This window comes from Talaromyces amestolkiae (genome assembly GCF_001896365.1).
Source record: "Talaromyces amestolkiae strain CIB chromosome Unknown scaffold3.1, whole genome shotgun sequence".
NCBI classification, from domain to species: domain Eukaryota; kingdom Fungi; phylum Ascomycota; class Eurotiomycetes; order Eurotiales; family Trichocomaceae; genus Talaromyces; species Talaromyces amestolkiae.
In genome coordinates, this window is record NW_024468039.1 from 696,815 (window position 1) to 717,262 (window position 20,448).

At 46.4% G+C, this 20,448-nt stretch overlaps 5 protein-coding genes across 5 annotated transcripts; 1 reads left to right on the forward strand and 4 right to left on the reverse strand.

Moving 5' to 3' along the window:
• Positions 1-737: 737 nt before the first annotated feature.
• Positions 738-3,707, reverse strand: BHQ10_002283 (uncharacterized protein; the record flags this gene model as incomplete). Its single annotated transcript, XM_040874412.1, has 7 exons — positions 738-924; positions 974-1,329; positions 1,378-1,707; positions 1,758-1,974; positions 2,024-3,453; positions 3,516-3,574; positions 3,668-3,707. 7 exons carry the CDS (start codon positions 3,705-3,707, stop codon positions 738-740), a joined length of 2,619 nt encoding a protein of 872 aa, XP_040730788.1.
• Positions 3,708-4,925: 1,218 nt separating this feature from the next.
• Positions 4,926-7,711, reverse strand: BHQ10_002284 (uncharacterized protein; the record flags this gene model as incomplete). Its single annotated transcript, XM_040874413.1, has 6 exons — positions 4,926-5,215; positions 5,270-5,419; positions 5,472-6,291; positions 6,342-6,918; positions 6,976-7,354; positions 7,423-7,711. The coding sequence occupies 6 exons, from the start codon at positions 7,709-7,711 to the stop codon at positions 4,926-4,928; spliced, it is 2,505 nt and encodes an 834-aa protein (XP_040730789.1).
• Positions 7,712-8,153: 442 nt separating this feature from the next.
• Positions 8,154-10,176, reverse strand: BHQ10_002285 (uncharacterized protein; the record flags this gene model as incomplete). The annotated part of the gene is made up of 3 exons (XM_040874414.1): positions 8,154-9,818; positions 9,880-10,090; positions 10,145-10,176. 3 exons carry the CDS (start codon positions 10,174-10,176, stop codon positions 8,154-8,156), a joined length of 1,908 nt encoding a protein of 635 aa, XP_040730790.1.
• A 2,471-nt stretch (positions 10,177-12,647) lies between these two features.
• On the forward strand, positions 12,648-17,423 carry BHQ10_002286 (uncharacterized protein; the record flags this gene model as incomplete). The annotated part of the gene is made up of 1 exon (XM_040874415.1): positions 12,648-17,423. One exon carries the CDS (start codon positions 12,648-12,650, stop codon positions 17,421-17,423), a length of 4,776 nt encoding a protein of 1,591 aa, XP_040730791.1.
• Positions 17,424-19,160: 1,737 nt separating this feature from the next.
• Positions 19,161-20,252, reverse strand: BHQ10_002287 (uncharacterized protein; the record flags this gene model as incomplete). The annotated part of the gene is made up of 1 exon (XM_040874416.1): positions 19,161-20,252. One exon carries the CDS (start codon positions 20,250-20,252, stop codon positions 19,161-19,163), a length of 1,092 nt encoding a protein of 363 aa, XP_040730792.1.
• Positions 20,253-20,448: the final 196 nt, after the last annotated feature.

Consider the following 20,448-nt stretch of genomic DNA (forward strand, 5'->3'; position numbering starts at 1 on the left):
ACAGAATTCTGGTCAATCTAATCTTCACTTCAACACACAGCTGCTCACGATACACCTTTTTCCATTTCCTTTTCTTACATATTGCTGTTCTTCCCCGGGAAAAGAGCAAAGGGAGGGAGCCACATAAAATAACAGAAAGCTGCAATGCAAAAAAAAAACAAACAATAGAGATTTTCATGATCTCTTGTGTATCATAAAAAGAGTTAATACATGACTTCTTGGGCATACATGATTTTGGGATATAAGATAATAGAAAAGTCTTAAGAGTCTAATTAAAACAGTGGAGTATGGGAATATAATGCGAGGGTCGGGTGGGAGAGTTTCAGGAGCCTTCATAATTTGAGACACTGAATACCTCCTAGGTAGATCGAGGGGATGATGTTGGATGTTCCGTGTGCATTTAAAAGGCATGATGGGCATGGGAATCATGGATGCAGGGGGTTTGGGGGGAGGCGAACAATGATGCGGGAGGGGAAACGATGAGATGCATAGGGAAGGGGTACGGTGATGGGATGTATTGAAGAGTCCGAAACGATAAGGAACAGCAACGCGATCACGTCGTCCATAAGTCTGACTGATCGTCAATTCTGTTCAACAAGCCCTGGATCGGCCCGGCACACTCGGAGTCAACTACCCTGATAGCGTAACTTGATCATCTCGATCAAGTAAGGCTCAATTGCATGTCTGCCTGACCTTGTACCTGAGCAAAATTGGCTAATTGTTCAGGCCAGGGTTTTTCATGACATAGCAGCGGCAGTGGCAAGGTTGATTTGGCGCTTGACTTGCTCACGTGCCCAGCGAGCAGTATCGAGAGTGCGCTGGCTATAATGAGGATTGGTGCGGACCTCACGAACGAATGATGTAACCCAGTCGTTGCGGAAGAAGGCAGCGAACTCGCCATTGGGGAACGAGTCGGCGATGTCACTACAACGCGTTAGCATTGATTTCAAATATCAGAAGATATGGAACTTACCCAAGGACTCCCATAGTAGAACGCATTAAACCTTCACTACGCTGGCTATCTGTAGAGATAAGGTGAAGAAGCTGGAAGATAGGCTCAATGTAGGGCTGAAGAGCAGCAATCTGAGGAGTACCCTTGTAGGCCAAGAGAATACCACCCCAGGCGTCCATGATACCTTCACGGAGGGAGATCACATATTGGACGGTGTCAGGATCGACATCGCTGGCGAGGGTGACACTAGAAGCTTGCTGAAGGACTTGAGCAACAACAGACAGATAGGTCTGGAAGTGTACGCCAATAGCCTGTGCGATATCTCCAAAGGTGACGAGAACGGCGGGKTTAAGTGTATCTCGGAGACCGCTGTTTGTCTGTAGAACAGTTAGTTGATGAAAACGTTATCACAAGAGCCGACTTACCAAAATGCTCAACATCTGGTTCATGAAAGTGTCGCAGAAAGGCTGCACCTTCTCGTTCAAGGCGCGGGTGATATCACCAACCAAGCCGACACCAATTGCACACAGACCAGGTTCTTCGTGGTTCTGAAGAGCCTTGTAGAGGAATGGCGAGAATGATTCCATGTACTTGAGGAAGTCCTCTTCCAAAGCGCTAGCAACGGCTCCAACAGCTGCGAAGACGATATCGGGTACACTAGACTTGGGAGGCAAGGTGGAGAGAACCTGGAGCAGAGTGTGCATGATGCGGTCTGCTTGGGGTTTGATCTCGCCTTCGAGACGTTGGACAATAGCCTGTACATGTTAGAACGATTATCAATGAAACGGCTAGGTCAAAGACTTACCAAAAGAACAACAGTCAAGCTAGACTGCATCTCTTCCAAGGCGATTCGGTCTTCAACACTAACGACTTGTTGTTGGAGAGTCACAGTCTGCTCAAGGCGCTGAAGAATCACATCAGACAGGCTAGCAACCATGGCAAGACTATCATTGGCGGAGTTGGTAACCCATGCGTTCACGACTTCGTATGCAGCGGTGCGGAGCTGATTATCAGTGTCATGTCTAAAACATATCAGTAAAGTTACACATAATTATTTAACCTTGAACCTACCGCTCAGTGAGGGCAAGCAAAGACTTGATGCTCTCTTCGAAATGTTTCGACAAAGGATTCGTCGAGCCATCGCCCTGTAGTGAAAAGTTCTCGGCGATACTAATAAGAGCCCAGCAGCAAGATCCAGCAATCTTAGGGGTGCTAGCCAAACCACCGAACAAAGCAGCAATAAGAGGCTGAAGATGGACATCAATATCGACMCCCGTAGGGCAAGCCTCACAAATCTTGCCAAGGGCGAATGCAGTAGAGTCACGAACGATGACTGACTGGTCATTCATCATACCCAAAAGAACCGGAAGAGCTTGCTTGACAAGAGGCTCCAAGACATCAATCTCGGGGCCATCCATGATTGCACCGAAAGCAGCAACGGCAGCATCCCGGTTGTGCCAGTCCTCGCTCTTGATGTTCTCTTCAACAAAGGTCAGAACGGGCTGGATGATATCCCCCTGTACGCACTGAGCATAAAGTTGAAGAGCTTGGTAGGCGGCGCGTGAAACATTGTACTCGTCATCGGTGGCATCTTCATCTTGCTTTGTCATGAGCTTCAACAACACGGGCACAACTTCACGGCAGGCGATTCTAGCAAAGTTGAAGAAGGGTCGGAACATCGACGGGTCTGGGGCCGCAGCATTATCATCCTCGATGGTGATCTCCTCCTCGCAAACGGTGCACCAGAATTCAATGGCAAGCTTCGCTACATCTTCCTCCTCGTGTCGCATACCCATAATTGTAAGCCCGAAGAGAGCTTTCTCCATATAGAAACGCATCTTATCGTAGTAGCTAGCCATGATACGGTTAAGACAACCGAAAGCACCAGCCTGAATTCGGGTATCCTCAGCCTGAGTGGCCTCACACACCACCTGCATAATATAATTCCGCTCTCCCTCATTGCCCATGTTACTACCAATAAAATCAGTTGCGTCCGCGAGAGCCTGCAGAGCGGCAATTCGGACATCGGCATTCGCCTCATCGCGACGAGCACCCTGCACGACAGCGGTCAAGATGGCATTAGAGCTTCCAGCCAAGGCAGTACGCATATCAGCATCCCGCTCTTCACAGATGAAACCCAGGGTCGCCAACGAATTCTGTTTGAGCGCATCTGTTCCACTACCCACATTCTGCACCAAGGCCTGCATCAAATCCGGCCATTCGTTTCGGGGCAACTCGATTGTAGCGATGGACGTAACGACCTGGGCGGCTGAGTGACCGGCACGAACATCTTTAGCGCCTAATGTCTGCAGCGTAAGCGCTTTTACTTGCGCTTTGGTCTGAGGGGGAACTTGTTGGACCCATCGGGCTTGGACTTCGCGCAGCCTAGTGACATCTCTAAATGTGAGGGAGTTTTTGAGAGCGATACCAGCGGCGATACGGATGTGGCTGGGAGATTCTTCGTTGGCGAGGGCTTCGGAGAGTGTGATGACATAGGCGGGCTACACAAAATTAGCAAGCGGGTTCAAATGGTTGAAAGAAATGAAAAGGCGGAGAAACGTACGAAATCAACTTCAGCAGCGTGGATCAACTGCTGCTCGGCACCCTGACGCGTATTCGCATCTGTTCATATGATTAGCCTCATCTCAGTAATCACGCACTGGGTAGGAACGCTTGTTTGATTTCATCGCAGTAACAAAAACAACAAAAACATACCAGGCGACAGGGTACCCTCCAACACCTGAGTGACGTTCATGATTGCCTATACGGGGACCCTATTTCGTAGTCCGACAAGACTAAACTCGTGACTATGCGCAAGTCGGGAAGAAAAAAGGACTGGTATCGAGAAGATCGAAATTGCTCTCTTCCCTTCCCTCACGTCAATGACGAAGGATCTTAAGGACTGATGCTAAAGCGGGTGGTATTAAAAGGAAGGAGGAAAAAGAGAAAAAACGAACGAAAAGAATAGCTTCGTTCGGTCCTCTTATTTCGGTTGTGGTGGTGCGTGTCTTCGGGTTCTTTGCAAGTGAGGTTTTGTTGATGTTTATTTGATGAGAAGGGAAAGGGAGGGGGGGTTTAGATCAGGAAGTTCGATGTCTGTTCGGATGTGGGAAAAAGATAGTTACCGTATCGTAACAAACGTAGCCGGACGGGCGTTTTGTGGATAACGGCTGTCTTAGGTGTGTGGCACCCTGAGATGGCGTATTATTACGAGCTGATACCGTATGGTTGAGAGTGAGTCAATACAGTAGTCGTAACTTTTCTTTGCGAGCTGTCTGCCAAAGATCCTCTTGGAGCAGTTGTAGAAGAAGAGAAATTATCTTCGTAGAGAGTTTTCACACTTCAAGATATTTATGGGCCATAAGGCTGATGTTCTGAGGCTGAGAAAGCGATAGGCACCTCCCTGCGATATCAGATTTGTTGTAGCCTTACCGATACACAACGTACGTCAGACGTCAAGGGGAAAATAAAGATGGTCATTGCGTTTTAGGCTTGACTAGTAGTACATTTGACGCTTTTGATCTACCAACTTCTTTTAACTACATACGTTCTAATAGGACGCATGGAAATAGCCGTCTAAGTAATTGGGTGTTGTCTAAGAAGTGTCGGTGTCATCCATCTTTACAAGGTATTGCTCATGTGATCTGCTACTGCTTTCGCCCTTGACGCTTTGTTTTGTTTTTCTTTTTTGACGGTGCGTAATTTACCCCGGTCTGTGCTTGATCTTCGCCAGGTCGATGGCTGCAAGATATATTATTGGCCGCAACGAGGCTGGAATTTTCCGACATATCATGTTAATGAATATTTAATTTGCTCTCATTTTTAGAGTTGATATTGACATATTGTATGTCGCGCTTGAATGCAAAATTTCTTCAGAGAATTACCCCTCTGAAACCCCGCCTGGCCCAGATCCAGCGTACCAAACAAAGCGGAATATTTCGTAGATGTGCGTCATTATTTTCACGAATCCGATTTAATCCTCGTCTTCTGGCTCGACGTGGCTATCAATGTCTAGAATCTCGTAATGCATCATATCTGCAGAGAGAATGCAAGCAGCTCTTCTCTCTTTTCGGCCATTGACGTTCATTCTGACTGGCTTGGATTTTGTGCCCGCGGCGGGGAACATGTGTAATATGAATGTATTGAGATCGGTTGGGGTTGGGAGGGTCTGGGAGTCTGTTATGATAGTGTATTCTGGGCGGAATCCGTCTTCGTTATCTGTGTTTGACGAAGAAATAGGAAAGTCGAGTAGGTATGACCGGTCTGTCAATGATTAGCCTTTAATGATACCAAAAGAAATCGAGATTGGGAGAATACCTTGTTCTGTATACAACAGCATAATGATCCCATCCTCTACGAATTGGGCCTGTTTGATCTCTCCTCCGGGAAGGCGCAGCGAAGCCACTGCAATATTCTTGGTGGAACTCACTCCATTCGTGCATTGTATTGTAATTTTGTATATGAGCACTAATAATAGGTCAGTAAAATTCAGTTGTATTTCGCGAAGGATGGGTCTTACGTGTGTTCGGTGAACTTCTCAACCTCGAAGCCACATAAATCGCATACTCGTCCTCGATGTCAAGGCTCTCGTATTTCATCGCTGTATCAATAACATTCGAATCACAATCCGGGTGAAGGACCAGCAAACAGTGATGCAGAATACTTCGTCTTTGAGTCAAAGCAATTTTGCCAAAGACCTTGCCACATTGAGACTCGAGTCGAGCAATAAGGTCGTTCAGCTGTGGAAGGGCAGGACGAGACGACTCGTTCTTGTTGCTGTTATTGCGCTCTCTTGATTTTTCGTCCTCTTCAGCAGCTAATGTGTTTTTGAATGCCTGGTAGAAGGAGAGTTTCTCTCCGTCCGATACTCTCTTTTGCGCATCACCCGCTGTCGTGTTAGTCCCTGGAGTGGACGAAATGTACCGACGAAGAGAACTCTTGGTAAGCGCGCCTTCTATATACTCCAGCGTCGTAGCGTGGTCGATCAGATCACTCTTCTCGAGCAACTCCTCCAAAGTCTGAGACATTGGCTCAGCAGTCTGTATATCAATTTCGTGACGGAGCCATCTCGCGAATTCCAAGAATTGGTGCAGTTCGTGAGTTGTCTTCGTCAGAATCGAATGGGACAGAAGATGAAGACAGTCAAGTGTCTCAACGACTTCTTGCAAATCTCGAGTTTCGAGGCCGAGAATATGGTTGAGTTTATGGAACTTTGATATACCAATCAGTCGACTGAGAAGCACCTCGCATCTCTGTAATGCAGGCAGCAGACATTCATGAGTCAATCTGCGTACATTCTCGTACCCCGTCGACACTGTTTTTTCCCATCGTTTATGACCCTGTTCATGTCAGATAGACGCAATAAACCAAAAGAAGAAGGGAGATGTACCCTTTCACCAACGATATCCACCAGAAAGTCCTTCACTGGCGGAAAACAATTCCCCGTAACGACCAAATGGTAGAGAGCAGTGACGAAATCACAATGGCACTTTTCCTGCAACTCATCGGCGATACTCCTCATGAACCGAGCAGGCAGCTCATATACATTTTTCCACTCGAGCGCAATCTGCCGTTGCGTCTGGTTGATATATCTGAGCAGATTCTGTAACTGTGTGATCTTGAACGCCAGTAACGATAAATAGCGCCCTGATTTGGTTATGAACCGTAGATCCAGTGACATGACTTTCAAAGCTGGATTGGAGGCACCGTCTGCTTTTTCAGACAATACGATAGCATGTGTCGAGCTCATTGGATGTGATGAGTGCGCTAATGTCTCGAAGTGAGTCGCTGCTGGTGACTTGCTTGCCGTTACCGAAAAATTTCCAATCTCAAAACAGTCAAAAATTCGCAGATGAGCCCTGCCATCATTCAGGCCCACAAACAGCACATCCACGGCATCACTTGTCATCCTATTGAAAGACTGAAAAATAGCATCAAGCGAAGCCCGACTACTGAATAGATCCTCACTATAATCCAAACAGAATCAGCATATATACCAAACATCGAAAGAAGGATCAACTCACTCGCTCCCACTCCCAGGCAACGTGCTCAACCTCGGCAATGAACTCTCAACATCCAGCAGCGCCAACTCACGCGGTAAATCCGCTTTGAGCTGCAAGGCCGCCTTGATCGGGTCTGTATCAGGCGCTAACAAGTCTTCAACTGATATCTGTCCATTTCCGTCTCGCAGATGGTGTTGGGCTGCTCTGCTGTCTGTAAAATTCACGCCCCAGCCAATACACGTAATTCGAAAATCTTTTGGGTCTTTTATAGATTCATTGGGGCTAGAAGAATGGCCTTCTTCATCGTGCGGCAAGCACGAGAAGTGGTGCACTGTTTTGCCGGTGTAGGAGCTTATGATGCGGAGTTTATTCTCTGCATCGGCAACTGCCAACAAGCGACCTGTAATATATATTCAGTATCATGCCCCTTACCACGAATTCAAGCACCGAAAAGAGGAAAATCGTTACCATCATTCTTCCATCTCACCCCTCTAATCTCCCCTCTGACCTCATCCAAGTACGGATCCCCCGCCAAATCAGCACTGAGCACTTCCTGCCCATTGAGCCTATAAACATATAGCTGCTCGTCTTCAGTGGCTAGTGCAACCAAGTCCATAGTCGGACAGTAAGCAAGTAATGAGCCATCTTTGCATTTTGATGGGAGTGTTTTTTCGGCGACTGAAGTAAGTGCAGGTGGTTGTTCTTGTTGTTGTAACGACAGCGTGTTGTGCGCGTCTTTTGGGGTGGGTTGTGTCATGGCTGCAGGATGTTCCCGATTGCGTCGGGCATTATGTACAGAAATTACTTGGATTGCGCTTTTAACAGTTAGATGTCTATCGAGATGACGAAACTTAACCTGGTTCGAGTGCTCAAGACAAATATTGTTGATGTTGATGTTTGTTGATCGTCGTTGCCCGTTTATCGATAACAAAATACCTTCCCGCACATCATGGTGGAAGCCTCAGGCCAACATTACCACCATCTTGCATGGCTTGCTATGGATATTTTGGTGAAGAAAAGTGAAATCAAGTAGTATGACTTTCTATTTCTACAAATATCAAAGATATGCGTATATATTACTGCATGTAAAAATCAAATATGCATGAACGCTAACCGACGCCTGTGATGCAACAAAGTATATACGAACATAAAGAAAAGCCTCCGCAGATATGCCATGAAAATTCAAATAAAAACAAACATTATAGTCCGGACGAAATCATATCTCCAAGGTAGCCGATTTCGTCCATCAATTCTTGCATCGCTGCTGACTGAGAGGTATAATCATCAGACAACCTGTATTGATGCTCCTTTCGCGTAGGACTGGTCAAGCGATAGGAAGATTCGTCGACAGATAAAGGGGTAACCACACTAAGTGGTAGTATAGCCCCTTGTCGCTTCGGGTCTGGCTCATGGAAAGATGCATCGTCGTAATCTTCAATTTGCAAAGAAGAAAATTCAAATGGTTCGTGCACGTAATTAGAACCCAACTGGCCGGCAGCTGAGGAAGAGTGTGCAGAAATCAAAAGTGGAGAATGGTCCGAGTCTACCTCCGTTGGAGATAGGACGACTTCTGCCTCGTCTCCGAGAACAGGTGTAGTTGGACCACTGATAGCGATAGTAGGAATGGGTGCGTCTAATGTATAATCATTATAAGTGGTGGTGGCATTGTGTTGGTATTCATGGCCTAGTAATGGCGAGGCATTAGAGAGCTGATCAGCATTAAAGGTAGATGAAGATGTCATGGATGCCGGAGAAACAAGCTCTGTATCAGTGCTCCATTCTGAAAATCGGCTCTTTTCCGGGGGCTCCTGGGGAGAATCGTAAAGCTTTGATACAGCGAAAGAGGTATCGTCCGAGAAGTGGCTATAGAGTAGATCCATATCTAATGGCTTGTAGCGAGCCTCAATAGCGCGCAACTCCGCGTCCAGAACTGAGGATGGAGAATTTGGTAGTGTTGGAAGTCTCTTCTCTCTTAGGTCGAGAAAAACCGGTGTATGCTCGTTCACTGCCATTGGTGTAGCTTGCTGAGATAGTGCTTCCTCAAGAGTTTCGAGTGGGGCAGTACGAGAGAAACCAGATATTTCGGCCTTGTTTGTTTCTCGCGAAGAATGACTTTCCAGCGACAGCGCCAAAGGAGTGTTGTCCCGGCTAGACTTTGAAGCCCGGCGAACCCGAATCGAAGGCGGCCCTTGAGGCTGTTCAAACTCATCCTGCGGATGACGGAAAGGCAATCTGCCAATTTCTCTTCCGTCAAGTTCAACCGGGCTGCTCATTGGAGAAGTCAATCTCGAGCTATAGTTTGAACTTGGGTTGGAAGCTGAAGTGGATGGCGCAAAAGCATCAACTGGATGAGCATCAAGGGGTCTATTAATACCACGGTCCTCGGCATGATCTCCGGGAGATCGAGCACCTGCAATGTTCAACAATGCAGCCCGCAATCCTCTCGAGCGAGGAGGGGACAAGGATCTCTCAGCCTTGACTCTTGGGACAAGACGATACATTGGGCCGTGAGTCGAACTGGACGGTTGAGACATGGCAGGTCTCTCCTCATTGGAGCTCGAGACACTAAGCGAAGATGACGAAGGTGTTGTCAGTTGATAGAATGGAGGAGATGTCTTCAAGCGTGCAAGCGCAGGCCTTGGCTTTGGCGGAGTTCGGGGGTTCATATATTTATCTTCGGGATCCATTGTCCGCTTCTCAGACTTGGTCGAACTTGTACTATTGTCACGTCGATGCAAGTAGTCCGTATCGGGAAGGATGACGGGAACATTGAGGATGTTGACGGGCTGGCCAGGTAGTAATGGGCAGAGTGAGGTCACGGGCTCGACCTCGTTATAAAACTCGATGTCTCCATCTAAACGATACTATGAATGATTTTTAATTAGTCGATATGCTCAATGCAGACGAGTTCAGAACGGTACTCACGTAGTACCAATAAGTACCTCCCATCTTCAATCCCCCGGACCGGCCGGGGGATTGACTCGGGGAGGTTCCATCTCGTACAATGTCGGTAAATGTATGGCAGCCTCGCCAATGGCCGGAACCCATGCGTCTGTCCCGCTCCATGGGGTAAGAACGTGAGAAATTGTCCCATGATCCTAACAGTTCGACCTTTTTGACATCGGATGGAGCACGTCTGGATATTACTATGTTAGTACGTCGTCTTTTCACCGAGATGATCAGTACTCACAATATAAATGTGATCAATGTAGTAGACAGCATCTTTCGTTCTGCCTTTTCGTCTCAAAGAGGGGAAGCGATGCCTGGAAGTGTTCAAAAGAATGTACAGGTCTTGTATATATACACTTTATCGTATAATCAGAAAAGAAATTGACACGTAGAGAATGGAAGGAAAGTCTGTACGAACGAAATAGAGAATGAACGACAACTAGAAATACAAGCAATGCAAAGGTGGCTGTAAACAGAAAAGACAGATGATGGAATAAGATATCGTGAGGCAGAATTAAAGTCAGACCAGAGGGCTGAGACCAGGGTTAATATATGTATGGCACTGGCGACAGACTGGACAGCAGGCGCCTGTTTCGAATTGTCGCTGTCGTCGTTGTTTCAATGTTTCTATTTCTGGTCGTAATGAAGGCAGGGTCTGAACCAGGTCGAATTGGATTAAACCAAGTCATCAAAGTGGAGAGCGAGAGTGACAAAGCCAACGCGAACACTGAGAGTTCATGATCTACCTCGTCAACGTCGTCCAGTCGGAAAGGCGGAAAGACCCTGGCGGTTCGTAGGTGAGAAATAGCGCAGACAGGTGGTGCAGAAGATGAAACCGAGGCGTTATTAGGAGTCTGATTCAGTAGGCGCGGTATATGCAGGAACGCAAGGGAGGAGGTGCGTGATGGAAGGAAGTTCAAGGCAGGAGAGAAGCTGTCTTTGCTTTTTTGGGTTTTTTTGGAGATTGGCTTTGAGAAGTCGACATGGTGGCAGAACCAATGACAGAGCGGGACTGCCGGATGAGGTCGAATCTCTTGGATATTTTTGTCGAATGCGGGCGCTTAGAGGGGCATTTGCTCATGACGCTAATGCAGGAACCACTGGCGACTCCGACACTAAAGCCATCTCAGCTAATGGCATTGCGTGGTGGAGTTTGGTGGGCGCTTGTCTGAGGCAGTCCATATTAAGCTGTGTTGTTGATGTTGTTGTTTACGGAGTGTCCAACATGATACAGTCCAATGTCAAGAGACTCAAGTCTCAGACACCTCTCCCGTATGACATCCATCATAAGACGCCCTTGGACGTCTCAGGACAATAGCATTATGCTGTTTTCAGACGGAATAGATGAAAACTGGAGACGATGGAGACTGACAGATGGAGACAGATGGAGACAAAATAGGCGGCGCGAAGCTCGGCGCGCCGGTTGGTGCGTTCTGCTCCAATCAGCATAGCTTGATCGGGTTTTGATGCCGCAATCAGCCAATCACGTTTCCCCGATCACGCGAACGGATATTCCTACTTCTCTTTTGGGACTAGGGGGCTAATCAGCCCTGTGATTGGTTGCAAGCTGCAAGGCATATCCACTGTCCACGATGCATCATCTTCACGCTTCACTCCAAGAAGAAAACGATGTGACTTGTCTATTGGTGTTCGGAGAGATCTTTTGATGTTTGCCTGTTGCTTGGAAAAACTCCGCAACAAATGTCCGAAAAGCTGCAGATTTCATGAAAACCAGAAAAGGCTTGGAAGCACCCCTGTCTGAAAGCATATATCTCAGCATTTAACACCTCACGAGTGAAATCCAGGTGTAACTAATGATAGCGGCATCCGCCAAGTAACGGCCGATACGTGTCTTGGCTTTGGTATCCTTACACGGAATTCCGGACGAGTACAGTGCTGGTGTATATTGGAAACTACAAAATGCAAGGCACGGAGTGGCCAGACCGTTGGCTGTTTTGCGTGAAGTGATCATGGCGAGTGGCGTTTTGACCAGACGACTGTTGACTCGATCGACTACGTAAGGAATTCAAAAGGCCTAGCAAATCTTTTATCCATTAACCGACAGTTAAATTATCAAGAGATTGTCAGTAAACCTTCAGAGTGCCGCTACATAAACATCCATTGATTAGCGTAGAGAATGGCTCGTCGGCCGAGGTGATGGAATATACAAGCAGGTAGGTATCATTCCAGCTTCGGAATTCTTTCTCATCCATTGATAGTACATTTAGATACTGACACTGTATAAACTATAAAGTAAGTCGCCAAATGACATCAGTTTTAACTTGCAGCTTGGCACCTCCCTGTTGCAAATAACGTCTTTCTTTTCTGCCTGAGGCATGCACGATGCGCATCCTCGTCGATCCTCACCAACCTCTTTCAAACCTAACATATCTTCACCAAATTACATTTCTTCAATATATCACGTAGCTTAACGCCGTCTCAAGGATTTCAATGTTTAGACTGCCACGCAGAGAACCAAAAAAGCCGACAAAATGATGAGGCCGAGGAAAATGTTTGCGCAGCCTTGTCTGCCATGCTGCATACATATTCCAGCCAGTCAGGCGCCAGAACATGTACAAGGTCTGCCTCGACACCGCCTGCAGCGAGCTAATAGACACAGCCCTGAGCAATTCTTCTTACAGCCTGATTACCATCTTCTGCTATGGGCGCTCTATCTAGCGGTATGACGAGATTGTCAACCTGACTATCAGGCACTGAAATTTTTTATCGTCATTTCTCTCAAGATGGAATCACGGCCTCACAAACGTCCACGAATCTACAGCTCTTCAAGCGGAGAAGACAGACCGCCCAAGCGTCCCGCATACTCTGAACCTACCGTTCGTCTCCAGAATGGCAAGCAGCGCGACTATGCAGATTATACGGTTGCTATTGTGTGCGCTCTTGATTTTGAAATGAGCGCTGTCCGCTTCATGCTGGATCGTCAACATCGACCTCTACCCGAGAAAGAGGGGGATCGGAATTCCTACGTCCTCGGCGAGCTTAATGGACATAACGTCGTTATCGCTTGCCTTCCCGGAACTCAAGGGAAAAGCGCTGCTGCCCATGTTGCGGCAGACCTCGAGCGCACATTTCCGCACGTTCAAGACCGGCTGCTTGTTGGTATTGGGGGTGGTGTACCCAGTGACAGGCATGATATACGTCTTGGCGATGTTGTGTTGAGCATGCCAGATGGGCAGTATAACGGGGTGGTCCAATATGACTTGGGCAAAGATACGGAAGATGGATTCAGTCTCAAAGGATCTCTTCTCCCGCCTCCTAGAACCCTAATAAACGCCGTGGCATTGATGAAATCCGACCATTACGCGAAGCAAAACAGAATTGCTGAGTTCATCACGGAAATGACAGAGAGGGAACCAAAACTTTTAAATTATTATCAGCGTCCGTCATCAGATTTAGATATTCTGTTCAGGTCAGGCTTTCGGGACACACTCGGTCGGGATACATATACACCAAGCAATCAATCAGAGACCATTCAAAGAAACTCACGCTTGCCTAGCGGTCCTCATATCCACTACGGGCTCGTAGCATCGGGAGATCGCGTGCTTAAAAGCGCACACAAGCGTGATTCAATCAGGGACAGAATCGGTGATATACTCTGTTTCGAGATGGAAGCGTGTGGGCTTGTGACGGAGCTTCCTTATATGGTAATACGTGGCATTTCTGACTATGCAGACTCGCACAAGAATGATCAATGGCAACATTACGCCGCTGCTGTAGCTGCTGGCTGCGCTAAAGAGCTGCTTACATACATACATGTTCACAACACACCAGTCACTGTTTCGCTTGATTCTGAGGAAGATGTCAACGCCTCCCGGCATGCAGTCGGTGGAACCATCAAATTTACGGAAGAGCAAAGACACAAGCTTTTGGAGTCACTAGAGTTTGACCAATTCAATGCCCGACAGAAGACCATCAAACTGGCTCACAAAAGAACATGTCGCTGGCTCCTCAGCAGAGACGAATACAAGAACTGGCTTGATGCAACCAAATATAAAGACCACTATGGTTTTCTTTGGATCAAAGGAAAACCCGGAACAGGAAAATCGACAATTATGAACTTCGCACACAATGAAGCTAAGCGGAAAATGAAAGATAAAATTGTCATTTCATTCTTCTTCAACGCACGGGGGGCAGACCTGGAAAAGTCCACCATGGGCATGTATCGATCTCTGTTGTTACAACTACTTCAAAGATTCCCAAAACTTCAAGATGTACTTCTCAGTTGTTTGGAGACCCTCGGCATGAAAATTGGAACCACTGCCGAACACTTACAATTCACTATAAATACGCTCAAGTACATATTCAGAGAGGCAATTCATAGTCTCGATCGTCACTCTATAGTGTGTTTTATCGACGCACTAGATGAGTGCAGCGAGGAAGAAGTACGAGACATGATATCATTCTTCCAAGAGGTCGATGAGTATGGAGAAAATCTTGATGAAGATCTTCATTTCCAAGTTTGTTTCTCCAGCAGACACTACCCACATATTTCAATCGATCGGGGATTGAGGTTGGTCCTCGAAGGCCAAGAGGAGCATAATCAAGATATTGCCGACTACGTGATCGATAAATTGAAAATTGGAAACAGCAAAGCAGCACAAGATATCAGAGATCTTCTTCGAGAAAAAGCATCCGGCGTTTTCATGTGGGTCGTCCTGGTCGTTGATATACTGAATAAAGAATATGATCGCGGTCGCATCATGGGACTTCGAAATAGACTTCAGGATATCCCCAGCGACCTCCATGAATTATTCCGGGATATACTCAGACGAGACAGCAACGACAGTGATAAGGATGTACTTCTTCTCTGTATTCAATGGGTCCTATTCGCACGACAACCTCTGACACCCGAGCAATTCTACTTCGCCATGCATTCCGGCGTTGCACCTGAGTCGCTTTGCGAATGGGATACTGTTGAAATTACACAAGATGTAATAAAAAGATTCATTCTCGACTCTTCTAAAGGACTTGCGGAGACTACGCGATCGAAAAATCCAACTGTTCAGTTCATTCATGAGTCAGTCGTGGATTTTCTTTTGAAAAAGAATGGATTTGCCGACATCTGGAACGATATTGGAACCAATTTTCGAGGACTGAGCCATGAGCGGCTAAAGTCCTGCTGCATCAACTATATAAATATTGATTTTTCTGGCTATATTCAGCCTAACACAGAAATTCCTGAAGCATCAAGCAAACAAGCCAAAAGCCTGCGTGAATCCGTCATTGGAGCGTTCCCATTGTTGAAATATGCACTTCAGAACGTGTTCTATCATTCCGATTGCGCTCAAGTGGCAGGCATTCCTCAAGGAGAGTCTCTTGAAGAGTTTTGCGTGCCCAAATGGGTTTTACTAGACAATGTCATTGGAAAGCATCATATTCGCCGACACGCACAAAACGTGAGTTTATTATATCTACTCGCCGAACTCAACGCTCCGAATCTAGTAGAGGTTCATCCTCTAGTGATGTCCTATCTTGAGATCGAGAAGGAGCGTTATGGTACCCCACTCTTTGCAGCTCTTGCTATGGGGAATCGAGCCGTTGTCCGCGCTTTCCTACGAGCGCATGCTGCGCAACGGCCCTCGAGCAGACATCTCAGCGACCTTTACGATCTTTACTGTCAGGATGATGGTACACGCTCTGATTTTGGGCGGAACTTCTCATTCTTGAAGCTAAAGGGAATACTGTTCCATCTCGTCGAATTTGATCATGAAATAATATTTCAATTTGCAATGGACATTTACCCAGATATGCTCGGCGACAACTATTACAAAGACAGGTCACCACTATCGTGGGCAGTAAAACATGGATGTTATAACACGATCAAGCTACTCATTGAGGCTTATGAGGTCAATATCAGTACGGACAATACACCGAACAGAAATGGCGAAATACCATTACAATATGCAGAAGAAAGGGGATTTGGTGGACTGGTTGAGTTGCTGCTCAAGAACAACTTTAATGCCAACACTGTTGACCCTCGTGACCGCACACTAGTCTCTTATGCGGCAGGATATGGACATGATGCTCTAGTCAAAGTCCTTCTCGAAAATTATGAGATTGACATCAATTTGGCGGACCGAGCCGGTCGAATACCACTTTCATATGCCGCAGAAAAGGGGTATTTCGCCGTAGTTCGGCTGCTGATTGAAAAGGCCGATGTGAATATAGCTGACATAGATGGTCGAACACCACTCTCATACGCTGCAATTTATGGCAATTCTGATATAGTCAAGCTACTGCTTGCGAAGGCCAATCCTGATTTAAAAGATCATCAGGGTCGAACGCCACTTTCATACGCCGCAGAAAATGGATATGCTTATATAGTCAAGCTACTGCTTGCGAAGGCCAATCCTGATCTGAAGGATCATCAGGGTCGAACACCACTTTCATACGCTGCAATTTATGACCATTCTGATATAGTAGAGCTACTACTTGAGAAGGCCAATGCTGACTTAGAGGATACTCAAGGTCGAACACCACTCTCATATGCTGCAGGAATCGGGTATGCTTATATAGTCAAGCTGCTGCTTGCGAAGACCAATCCTGATTTGAAAGATCATCATGGTCGAACGCCACTTTCATACGCCGCAGAAAATGGAAATGCTTATATAGTCAAGCTACTGCTTGAGAAGGCCAATGCTGACTTAGAGGATGATCTAGGTCAAGCACCACTCTCATACGCTGCAGGGATTGGACATGCTTATATAGTCAAGCTACTTCTTGAGCACGTCAAGGTTGATTCTGATAATTTGAAAACAACAATGTCACAGGCGATGGCGGGGGGGCAATTTGGGGTGTTCATGCTACTCCCTAGAAATAGTGAAACAGCTGTCAAAATGCTTGAAACCCCTGAGAATGCATCCATATCATATGCAGCAAGAAAGAGATATGATACCATGCTGAAAGAACTATTTGCAGAGGCTAATACAGATGATATATTACAAATGTCTATTGATCAAAGGCTACTCACAATCGCGGCAAAACTTGGAGATTACAGTTTATTGCAGCTGCTTCTCAAGGAACGTCAGGTCGATGTGAATGGGGACAACAGCGGTGGTCGAACAGCTCTCTCCGCTGCAGTGTTGCATGGGCATGAAAGCATAGTTAAACTACTCCTAGAAAGAAGCGAGGTCAACGTGAATGCAGAAGGCTCTATGGGCACATCAGCTCTCCCAAAAGCAGCACCGAAAGGGCCTGAAAATACAGTCAGACTGCTTCTCGAGAAAAAGGAGATCGATGTCAATGCGACGGATCTAGATGGCAGGACCGCACTGTACAGCGCAGTTCGAAACTACAATGTCCCTATAGTCGAATTGCTGCTCGCAACAGACGGTATTGACGTCAATATACCCGATAACGATGGCTGTACGCCTTTCTCATTTGCAGCAGAAAGAGGATATAAGGAAATTGGCAGACTACTTTTGCTTTCAACCAGAGTTGATCCAAATATTGTTCAGCAATACCCAGACTTCACCTCCACGATCAGAATGCATACATAGGATGCTCGATACACATACGTCCCAGGAGAACACAGAACATCGAGACTCTCAATGGTGAAATAAAAAACTTATGATATGCAAAGACCACGCCATGATAAGCCACGGATTTTGTTAGATGCAAAACTTCCGGATGTCAGCTCAAGTCCCGAGTCGTGAAGTAAATAGTGAACTTGTCCTCAATGCCAGACGTCTCGATTCAAAACTCCCCTGAATCTGGGGTAATAACCAACGAGAATAAAAACTGATACTGTAACCTAATAGACGCATCACTTTCATTAAATACTCATTAAAGTCACTCGCATCCGTCAAAATCATAGATGCCTCCAATATCATACATGTAGTCTGTTCAGAATTTGAAGTTAGCAAGAGGCGATTCGGAGCAGATGTGACGTTCAGACTATCATTTGCTTTTCAAAAGCTCCAAGATTTGTAAAAGCTAGAGAGACTCTAGTGTTCGATAGGTGTAATCTTCATAGTAAGCAACCCTGACTTACACCGGTGATTTAGAATGCCTTCCTTCCCAATCAAATCATCTTGAGTCTACAGATGCTGTGTTATAAATTCCCAAGACCTTAACAATCACTTGATTGTTAATAAATCTGGAATGTCTCATAGTCTAATTAGAAACCCAATACCTGCCAAGCTCAGCTTTTGGTCCCCCGAGATATCTCTCGCCTTGAAATCCTGCTTGACCTTCTCCTGAGTCGCATCGTTCATGGGTCTTTGAAGTTGGAATCTCGTTCAATGTGTAATAACCTGAACAGCCATGCGTTATAACTTTAGAGCAGAAAGTAGTATTCGATACGGGAACGGGCAATCCACCATTTTTATCCAGATCCTTGATAAACTGTATGATTTAGTGTTATGTACGAGCTTGGAATGATGAGGATCAAAAGTATGTTGAGGCAAAAGGACGCAACAATATTCCGGTTATGCTTCACCTGGTAGTACACATTCTGGATACAGTTAAATAATTAGATACCGGGACTTAGATAATGTCCCCGGGGTTATTGATTTGAAATATGGTGATAGCATTGTGACCTCCGGGGCCACACTTTTCAATTCCCCCAAAACCGATCGTCGCACACGTTCAGTCTCCTTCAAGTTGTTCGTCTGCGCCACAAGGTTGTTCCGTAGCTTCTCGATAGCGCTGTTGCAGCCTTTACATCGCCCATTCGTCTGATTGTATCCTTGACAACTCTGGCCGAATCCTTGGGAATAGTCACTTCTTGAGCCGTAAGAGTAATATGATGATGGATATGAAAAGTCCATGATGAGGGTTGTAGTTTGGTAAGAAGTTTGAGAGACCAAGGTATGCTCTAGCCGAGCACGAAGAAAAATGTGACCTAGTGAGTGCTGAGATGATATCCTTAGCCATGCAATACTTCATTTTCAGTTGGACGACGGATTATTTAATCTTTGAACTATCTAAAAGTCTTGAGCTTGACACTTCACCGGATGTGAGAGTCGACATCAATGTCCAGATGTTGGGAAGTACGGTATGATCTACCATCGAACAGGCTGGTTTTCCATATGGTATGGACGGAATACTTATCCATACTTTTTCTAGACGATGAGAGAAAGACGATTTGGGTTACATGTAATGTAAAAATTATTATTCGGCTTTGCACAAGTAGGAATCAGACACGGCTATAGTTTTCGATAGAAATAAATGTATTAATGGCTCTGTAATAAGCAAACCTGTCTACCACTGTTGGTGTGAAAGAAAGAAGAAATCTAAGAATGCTGCCCCTTTTGCCGATCATACCTCTTATTCACAGCCCCCAGAACAACCTTCAAAATCCCATCTCCAGAAAGAGTCCTGCCGGTCTGCCCCTTCCACGGCACCGTATCCACAATATCTCTAAAATGACCAGTCTTGACAGCCCTACCCAACTCATCATCCAATTGCTCTAGATACTTCTGCGCGGCAATATCCGTACCAATTTGAAAGAATTGGATCCCAATCTGCCAGGGAGCCGCATCGCAGTTCTCCAGAGTCCGAGCTGCTTTGAGGATCACGCTTTCTGCATCATCGCTAAACACTCCGTCTGTGATAACGATGATATTGAGGGGTTTAACAATCAAGGCCTCATTAAGAACACAGCCGAACTCATCCGTGTTGGCGGCCATCTTCTCGATTCGGCGTAAATACGGGAGGAGGATCTGACGTAGACGGTGACCGACAGGCGTCATACCCCTTGGCTCAACACTGCGAAAGATCTCCTGAACTGCTCCCGGGGATTTGATTTTTGGGTATCCGCCGATCTTGTCCAAGGTGCTGCAGTGGTTCAAGAAGTAAATGTCGATGCCGTCCTGGTCGTATTGTGTGCAGATCGGAGTGATGGCGGCGATGGCTTCTTCGGCTTCCCACCAGGATCGGCCGGCCATGCTACCGCTGTCGTCGACGAGGAAGATGGTGTCGAACATTTTTAGGAATGAGTATTCAGAATCGTCGGAAATTTGATTGTTTGCACTTGTCGACGAGGATGGTAGAGGAGCGGCGTTGTTGACGGGGTAAGGAGGGCTCTGGACAGAGTCTGGGCTGTATGGTATCTGTGCTGCAGCTGGTGTTGGGCTGTAAGGAGGAGGACTCCAAACATCACACTGTCGTGGCTTCGCTGGTGATGGGTACATGTCAACAGGATACGGTGGTCTCGCGGCGTTGTTGTTGTCGCTGAATCCCCTCGAAATGGCGTTGCCGTGTTTGCTAGGACGACTGTGTCCTGAGCCCATTCTGGTCTCTTCGGATTTGGACGAGGAGGAATGAGACCTGAAGGATAAGGTCTTGGAGAGGGATGAGGTTGAGATTTTGTTGAATAAAGACATAGTGGTGGATTTGTTAGGCAGCTCTTTCCTGCTGGGCACAATGTTGGTACCTGGGGAAAGTCCAATCAAGGAGAAAACAACTGTCGGCCGGTATTTGACTTCTTTTTCTTTTATCTATTTATGTTCGTCTTTTGGCACTCTGCAAACTGTCCCTGTTTGACTCTGAGGGTTCGTCTCACCCAAAAGAGTTACAACC